The sequence below is a fragment of the Odocoileus virginianus genome, chromosome 15 (genome assembly GCF_023699985.2).
Source record: "Odocoileus virginianus isolate 20LAN1187 ecotype Illinois chromosome 15, Ovbor_1.2, whole genome shotgun sequence".
Taxonomy (NCBI): Eukaryota; Metazoa; Chordata; class Mammalia; order Artiodactyla; family Cervidae; genus Odocoileus; species Odocoileus virginianus.
Genome location: NC_069688.1, coordinates 51,133,750 through 51,142,810, shown reverse-complemented (window position 1 = coordinate 51,142,810; position 9,061 = coordinate 51,133,750). Strand labels below are relative to the sequence as shown.

The window sequence follows — 9,061 nt, the reverse complement described above, 5'->3', positions numbered from 1 at the left end:
AGACAGTGGTTATCTCCAAACCAGGGGACCTCATACCCTACAGACTTCTTTCTCCCCACGTGGTGATACTCTGAAAGATTCCAGCAGGGTTCCAGACCCAGGGCCTAACCAGCAGATCCTCTTGTCACACTGTGACCATATTTGACACCAACACGAACCCTATGAGAAGATATAAAAATAGCACAATAGGGAACCTCATACTCCAGGTAATTCCCTTAAAAAAAAAAAGAAACACTTTCTATTTTTACAAATTTAAGATCAGGGAAATATAAACATGTAGATCATAGAATCCTATAGAATTATTAGCTCTAAATTTGATTTCAAACTTCCTAGGATCAAAGTAAATTGGGAAAACCAATCAATTACATGATTCATACTTTTGAGAACCAGAATGCCAAAACTTTACTGAAATGAAACTATAGAATAAATTAGAAAATTTCCTGATGGTTCTTCACAAATGAGGCCAGAAATGTTGGCCTTAATAATATCGCTAAAATAGAAAAGATAATTCTCAAGGTGGGGGGGGGGGGATGATATAGCTTAACCTAACTACTGACTCTGCTCTAGGAAGAAAGGAAATACTTAAATCACTATCTGTGAGCAGGTTAGACCCTTGATGGGTTCTAGAAGACTCTAATGCACTTTAGAAGTTACAATAAACTTGTTTATCAATGGAGACCAGGGCCTTTTTCTTTATTCTTTTAAAAACAAACTGTATAAACTGAAAAGAATTAAGTTTATTTTTGAAGTCATATGCTAGGAACTTCACTTAATATTTCACATGTACTAGAATATTTGATTTTCACAATTGCTGCATTATTATAGATCAGGAAATTGAAACAGATTGCTTGAATGCTTCTTCTTATCCAGGGCAACAAAAGTATAGAGCTGGAACTTGAACCTAGGTAATTGACCTTCTGAGGTCTTCTTTCTTCCACTATACTGATCACAGTTTCTCTAAAGTGCTCATTATAAAGACAGACTTTGGTAAAGAAGAGAAGATGCTAACATCTTAGTTTACCAAAACAGACAAACAAAATACATATATATATAGCTTTTAAGGCACAAGAACTCCAAATATCTCCTAATGAAGTGTAAAAAATATCTTTTTGTACAAATCATCTTGGAAACTTCAGTAAATGCTCCCTGCTTCTTTTCCTGTCATGTAGATAGGGTGCCTTTTTGGAAAATTTAGGTTCCATTGAAATGGAGAAAAAGTTCAAATCAGCTAACAAGTTCCTCTCCTAAGTTTTAACTGAAGCTTCTTCCAAGATAGATCAGCAACCCTGTCCAGCAATTCTAAAGCCAGACCTGCTGTGTTTATTAGGCAATGTGGTCTAGTGGAAAAAGCACAGATTTTGGAGACAGACAGTTTAAAGCTCATGCTGGCATTGACTAGCATGATGATCTCATTTAATCTCTCTAATCCTGTCTTTTTCCGAGAAAAAGACTATGCATCTTGTTGTGAAGGTTTGAGATAATATACCAAGTTCATGATTTGGTAGCTGCTCAAAAACTGGTTGACATAATTGTTCTTGTTACCATGATTACCAAGATGTAAGGAGAGTGATTAGCCCATATGATTAATGATGGCAATTCTGTTACACAAGCTAGTTGCCTGCAGTGAAACTTTATTTACTACCAAATACATCTAACATCCTGGTAAGCACTATGAGAAAGCAAGGTAGACAAACACCAAGTTTCTGCTTTCAGCTACCTTACAATCCAGTAATAAGGGAAATCAAAAAGAATTTGGAAGTAGTTTGGTTTGGTGGAAGAAAGGCCTCAAAGAAAGCAGTTAAGGCAGGATGGGCTAGGACAAGCTGCAGGTCTTGAGGGGCTTCCCAGGTGGCGCTCATGGTAAAGAACCCACCTGCCAATGCATGTAGATGCTGGAGACTAGGTTCTATCCCTATGTCAGGAAGATCCCCTGGAGAAGGGCATGGCAACCCACCCCAGTAGTCTTGCCTGGAGAATCCCATGCACAGAGAAGCCTGGCTGGCGGGCTACAGTCCACAGGATTAGAGTCGGACATGCCTGAAGCTTAGTGACACGCACACAGGTCTTGAATGGCAGGAGGCAGAGTTCATTTGTTTTTTTTTTTCCTCCCATTGCGCAGAGTTCATCCTTAACTTGGTAGGCAAAGTTCTGTGAACCGGAAGAGTGACCAGCAGAATCAGAATTTTAAATTAGGGAGCTTAATCAAGTGAAGAAAAAAAAAACTGTAATCGGGAGTCTGGCTAATGCAGGTGTGAGAAGAGCAGTGGACTGGGAACTATTCTTCCAAGACTAGTGGAAGAACCGAATTGGTCACTTGCTTTCTCGTTTGGGGTCTTTTTATGACTCAGGGAGTTGGCTGACTGAGGTTGAAGGTGTTTTGAGTAGATATGGAACACGGAGAGAAGCTGACTGACTCCTTGGAGGATAAGCCATGATCCAATACATCAGACTAAGCTACTAAGGTATGTAAGTGGCCCTGTATCTCAGCAAACCACTCCAACAGGAAAGACAAGTAATCCTCTTGTTAGACTCCAGATTCCTGGGCTCTCGGCCCCCACCCCCCAGAAAGAATCTCCAAATAGTACTCCAAAATAGCATTTTGATAAAATATCTATTAAACGTCTGTACTTAAGAAGTTTAGTATGCAATGCAATTCCAATTATTTTTAAAAATCGTTCTATTTTAGAATGTTTTATTATTAGTACTTTCGGACTTATTTTAATTATTATTCTTTAACATACAGGATAGGAAACGAAAATAGCACTCCTATTGAATGCTAACATGTCAGTAATTTGAAAAGATTTCCTGTGACTAAGTTAAAAACATCTCATTAATATATAATTTCCACAAGAGAAGCTACATATTTTTCAGTGAGTAGAGAGTGATTTTAAAAGTTGGGGGTATGATTCAGTAAACAAGCAGAAGAAAGAAATTCAAAAGCATGTAAATAATACATGTAAGGCTGTTCAGCAAAGTATCTGACACACATAAGTGTCCCAAATAACAGGTATTATTATTTTGAAAACCATTTAAATAAATATATTTTCTTGTCCAACTGGCCACAGTAGCTCATATTTTGAATATAAAACTATTTATGCTAAAATAAGCTAAGTGTATTGTAAGCCTGTAGAAATGAGTCATCTAAGTTCATTAAATCAAAGAAAAAAATTTTTCATCTAGAGGCCAACATATACAATGATGCTGACTTTTCAGCAAGATGAAATCCTTCTTCATTAGCTTCAATTACATCTACAATACTGTATCTATGAAAGGACGGGGGTGTGCAGAAAGTACACTTAACTATTTTTGGAATGTTCTCAGCAACCAAGGTTAAAATAATAAGTGTCTTCTTCTTAAACTCATTAAAATAACCAGAAAACTCTTTCCTAAGAATAATGATTAATCAATGCTGACCTAGACTTGAAAGTTTCTTTAACGGCTTTTGGTTCTTCCAAACTTTACATTCCTTTTTTGATTGGTGGTTGGCAGAGAGTGAGAAGATAGGAAAATTTTAAGGCAGATTATCCTGAAATGTTCTGGAGCTTCCTAAGGTTCTGAAGTAGAACAATGTCTACTGTTCTTAAATCTCTAAATATAGGTGTGTATACATATATTTGGGCTTCCCAGGTGGCTTAGATGGTAAAGAATCAGCCTACCATGCAGGAGACCTGGGTTTGATCTCTGGGTCAGGAAGATCCTCTCGAGAAGGAAACAGTAACCCACTTTAGTGTTCTTGCCTGGAGAATTCCATGCACAGAGGATCCTGGTGGGTATAGTCCACAGAGTCCACGGGGTCGCAGAGAGTCAGACACAACTGAGCGACTAACATACATATATTGAGAAAGACAAATATAACAACATATAAATATACATATATAAATAACATATATATAAAGAACAAATAATTACATATATAAATAACATACACATTTAAAAAGACAAATATACATATATAAAGACAAATGTAAAGTCTAGTCACACAAAAATTATGATTGAAATATGGCATATTTATGATTAAGAGGAAGATTCTTGTTGAGACTTTATTAGTAAGAGTAGTTAACAGGCCTTGTTGAATGAATTTGCATAAATTTTCTAGTTTAGTAAACAGGAGATAAATCATCTTCATAGGTTTCTTGTCATTTCATGTAGGTGGCTTTACTTGGCTAATAATAAATCAGTCAGTGGATTCCATCACATTAGGTGAGGTATTCAGCAGTTTACTGAAAGAAAAACAAAGAAAAAAAAGGGCGGGGTGTTTGAGTTGATTGACTCATCTGACTGACCCTGAAGCGGATAGCTGAAGTCACAAACTCAGTCTTCATTTGTTGTTATTCAGTCACTCAGTCGTGTCCCACTCTTTGTGACCCCATGAACTGCAGAACGTCAGGCTTCCTTGTCCTACACTACCTCCTGGAGTTTGCTCAGACTCATGTCCAGTGAGTTGGTGATGCCATCCAACCATCTCCTATTTTGTGGCCCCCTTTCTCCTCCTGCCTTCAATCTTTCCCAGCATCAGGGTCTTTTTCAAGGAGTCCGCTCTTCGTATCAGGTGGCCCAAAGCACTGGAGCTTCAGCTTCAGCATCAGTCTTGCCAATGAATATTTAGAACTGATTTCCTGATTGACTGGTTTGATCTCCTTGCTGTCCAAGGGACTCAAGTTTTCTCCAGCACCATTTTTAATAACCTTTATAAAATCTTCAATATTTACCATGTTTTAACAATATCATAACCTGTATCCAATGAGACAATTTACTGTTTGTAAGGACTCAACGGGGCAAAGACAAATGTTACTCCAGGTATTACCCGGGGTGCAAAGGTCATTTTAAAAAGGAGTAGAAGTTTCCAGAGAGGACACAACTTCCGTTGCTGCTGGCTGGAGCCACCGTGTGACTCACCAGCGCTCCTTTCCTTGCTGTGGTGACCACCAACGTTGCAGACGGTGGAGGCTCTGTCAGCGTGGTCCCTGGCTATGAAGGTCAGGAGCAGGGCACGTGGGTGACAGGTGATCTAGGTTATGTTAAACCCTTGAAGGTTTAGGGTTGTTATCACTGAATAATCTAGCCTGTACTGTCCTGACTAACATACCTTCCTTGCCTAGAAAAGACAGAATCTAGGTCATGAGTTTTAAAAAAAAGAGCTGAAATGTGCTGGGTGGCACAGTAAATTTATTTGTTTTTATGATTTACACATAGTAATTAAACACACAAAAGAACAAACGCTGTCAAGATGGCCATATGTAGTTTAGGAAATGACTGGTCCCGGTTCAATCATGCAAATGTTCATTCAGCTTAGAAATGAGTTTCTTTTTAATGGTTTTAATCTTTTTTTTTCCCCAGTCCCCAGGGCTTGCACAGATCAGTACAAACGTTTCTGCTACTTTGTTATCATCAGGCACATGATGTTTACCAATTCCCAGCAAATAAGTGAAATCAACAAAAAAGTCTGGGGACAACTGAGCATTTTCACAGAAATAAATGTGATGAGCTTATTACAATTTGATACAGTTTAGCTCTCAGACCTACCCATGAAGCATGAAACAATATTAAGAATTACATTTGTCTTAAGGATTTATTTCTTTTAAAATATTCACCATACATTTTTGTGCAAGGGTTCCATTGATTTCTTTGGTTTTAAACATTATAGCTCTGTATGACCTAAATATATATAATCCTATTTGTACCAAACGTCAGAAATAAAAAAATTAAAATTTCAGAAGGTAAAAATGAATTATTGCTTCAGTATAAAAAATTGCCTGGCCCATTTATGTACTATTGCTATTATTGCTTTGCTTCTATTGGAAAACTATCCTGGAAATCAAGGAATGTACCCGGTAGCTCCTGGCTTACAGTATAATTTGGTTGTACACTGTCATCTATTAATATGTCCCGACCTTCACCAAAGCTATCCTGATCTTGCCCTTACAAAACAAAGTGAAATAGCATAAATAAATAAGTTTACCTAGAGGGATACAATAAATAGGCTATTAGAAAAGAATAAAGAATATTGTAACATAAAGCCCTTCGGTGCTGTACAATTCAACAATAGCTTTGGATTTTCAAGGTTTCTAAACACAGCCTTCGTTTTACAACACAGTTTTAGTGCTGGTATGTAGCTGACAGATACAGAGAAGAATGCACTTCTGCTGTTTTCATCATTTAAAAATGAAAACACAGTGGAAACCGTGTTAAGTCCTGTCTTCCGGGAATTCACCTGGGTTTGTACCATCATCGTTTTTGGCTGCTGCCCGACTGTAGGGCCCAAATCTCAGAGATTAAAAAAAATCATAAAATTTCTTCCATTCTCAGTGGCTTCCTGGTCTCCAGAACATTCACAGAAACAAACAGAAAGGAAATTAGACTCAGAAGTTTTGCTGTCTTCTTTTCTTCGCATCCATTGCATCCAGAATGGGCTGCCTTTTCGCAGTGTATCTTTGACGAAGCTCTTCTATTTCTCGTTCCATCATGGGGTCCAGTGCTTTTAACCGCATCTGTAGTTCTTCTAAACTTAGATTTTTTAACTAGATATAGAAAAAAAAAAAAAAGAAGAAGACATTAAAATAGTAAAATTATCTATAATAGGTTAAAGTCTAATGAGTTTTAGCAGGAATATTCCAACTCTTTACATCACCTTTGAAATACGGCTCAACAATTAAAAGAGGAGTTCCTTCGCTGAAGAACCGAGAAGGCACATCTTGCAGGAGCCTCAAGTAATTTGCAACAAAACAATAAAAAAACCTCTCCTTTTAGGAAAAAACAAATGAGAAAAATAAGCTAATAAAATCTATCTGGGTTAAAAAAAGGCAGAAATACAAATGTACCACTGCCTACAGATAGATTTTCAGGACATGTTCTAGATTGTTGTTGTTGCTGTTCAGTTGTGTCCAACTCTTTGCAGCCCCATGGACTGCAGCACGCCAGGCCTCCCTGTCCCTCACCATCTCCCGAAGTTTGCCGAAGTTCATGTCCATCGCATCGGTGATGCCATCCAGCCATCTCTTCCACTGACACCCTCTTCTCCTTCACTCTAATCTCTCACATCCTTGCCGGCCATGGAGAGCTATGATAATCATGAACACTTGCAGAGATCACCCAAGAATGTGACAGGATTGAATACAGGGTTAAATTAACTGTTCTAGTCTGCATTTTACCAAATGCTTAAATTTTAAGTACTTGGCTGATCAGAAAATCAAATTATCTAGAATACTTTAACCCCAAATTGGTTACTTTATAAGCCAGGCAAGAAAACACTCTCATTACTTTGTCACATACCAGTTTTAACCAAAAACAGCATTTTTCAGCTTGATCCTCCACCTTACTCATCATACCTGGCCCTAAGTGACTCTTGGTTCCAAAAGTCAAATTCATTCTCAACTGAAAAAGATCTGTCACCGCTGAGGATGCTGAAAAGAATGAGTCACAGACTCTGAGGAAATGCAAAGGAGGAGCTCCAAAAATATAAGGATGACAGTGTTACGGGAAAGAATGCATTGGTTGACTCTTGATGACTCTGAAGGTGATTACCACTTGCTCTGGTTTGTATAAGCAGTGCTTGTATATACCTAAAATATGCCCTGTTATTTCTTAGTCAAACATCACTAAAACAAAACAAAACAAAAAAACAAACCCTAGCCTATTATACTATACAATTATATACATTTACATATAAAGCATAGTGTTATGTTACATGGGCTTCCCAGGTGCTCAGTGATAAAGCATCTGCCTGCCAATGCAGGGGACATGGGTTTGATCCCTGGGTCAGGAAAACCCTCTGGGGGAAAGAAGTGGCCATCCACCCCAGTATCCTTGCCTGGGAAATGCCATGGACAAAGGAGCCTGGTGGGCTACAGTCCACAGGGTTGCAAAAGAGTCAGACAAGACTTAGCGACTAAACAACAATTATATCACACACTTTCTTCACTAATTTTTAATGTAAGTATTATTCTGTCTATGGTCACTACTGTTCAAATCACTCTGGGGATGAAGAGTACGCTAGTGGGGAATCTGGACACCTCTGCGATGGTGAGATGAAGGGCCGATGGAGACCACACACAGCCACGTTTCTCTGGGAAGATGCCTGGGGGCTGCCTGCCACAGATCAGGCTCCACTGTCTCTGTTTCAGCCTATGTTACCTTTGCTACCTTTGAATTTCTATAACATTCAAAATTTAAATATCACCATTCAGTATCTGATTCTAGAGTCATGTACTATTTTCACAATTAATTTTTATGCGTGGGTTTCACGTCTACCCCAGATAATCCCCAAATGTTTAAACTTTAGACACACATCTTTGTGCACACATCTAGAAACTATTAAAACATACCGCTAAATGTGAGGACACAAAGGTGAGGTAAATAGGAATAGAATAAATGACTCAAAGGAATGGGTTACACTATAATTAGTGTATTAGTGTTATAGTGAGTGTTATTTCTATAACATCATACAAAGCAAACAACTGCTGCATTAAATACCTTATAAATATCTTACACTACCTTACTGGGGCAAATTGCCCATAGTTTATAACTATTTTACTAAAGCAATGGACTGAATTCAGAAAAAAGCTACTTAAAAAACTTTTTTTTCTGTAACAGACTTTTATATTATCAACATGTAAAATTTTATATTATCAATATGAAAAGCAGATCTGTGATACTGGAGAACCATTAGCTGGCATTGTTAGGGAATTATGTGTTCCACATATGAAAATTCATGGCATATCTAAATCTTAATGACTCTTTCAACCATTTTAAACAGAAAATCCTTTATGAAGTATTTTACAGAATATGCTGCCTTCTAAAACAACCTTTCCTTTTGATGAATCATCATTATTAACATCTATTACTAATGTATACCATATATTAATTTACCTTCTTCCTTTTGGTTTTATCTTCACTTGAGGGAAAGCTATCAGCTCCTCAGTATGTCTGGTAAGTGGCTCAGATGGTAAAGAGTCTGCCTGCAGTGTGGGAGACCTGGGTTTGAGCCCTGGGTCAGGAGGATCCCCTGGAGAAGGGCATGGCAGCCCACACCAGTACTCTTGCCTGGAGAGTCCCAGGGACAGAG

The 9,061-nt window shown here is 38.0% G+C and overlaps 1 protein-coding gene across 1 annotated transcript in view; it reads right to left on the bottom strand.

Moving 5' to 3' along the window:
* Positions 1 to 5,149: 5,149 nt before the first annotated feature.
* Positions 5,150 to 9,061, bottom strand: part of STK3 (serine/threonine kinase 3) — a 287,702-nt gene continuing 283,790 nt past the window's right edge. Inside the window, exon 11 of the mRNA XM_020887266.2 lies at positions 5,150 to 6,518. Coding sequence (XP_020742925.2) covers positions 6,360 to 6,518 — 159 coding nt within the window. The 3' untranslated portion in view covers positions 5,150 to 6,359. The remainder of the gene's footprint in view (positions 6,519 to 9,061) is intronic.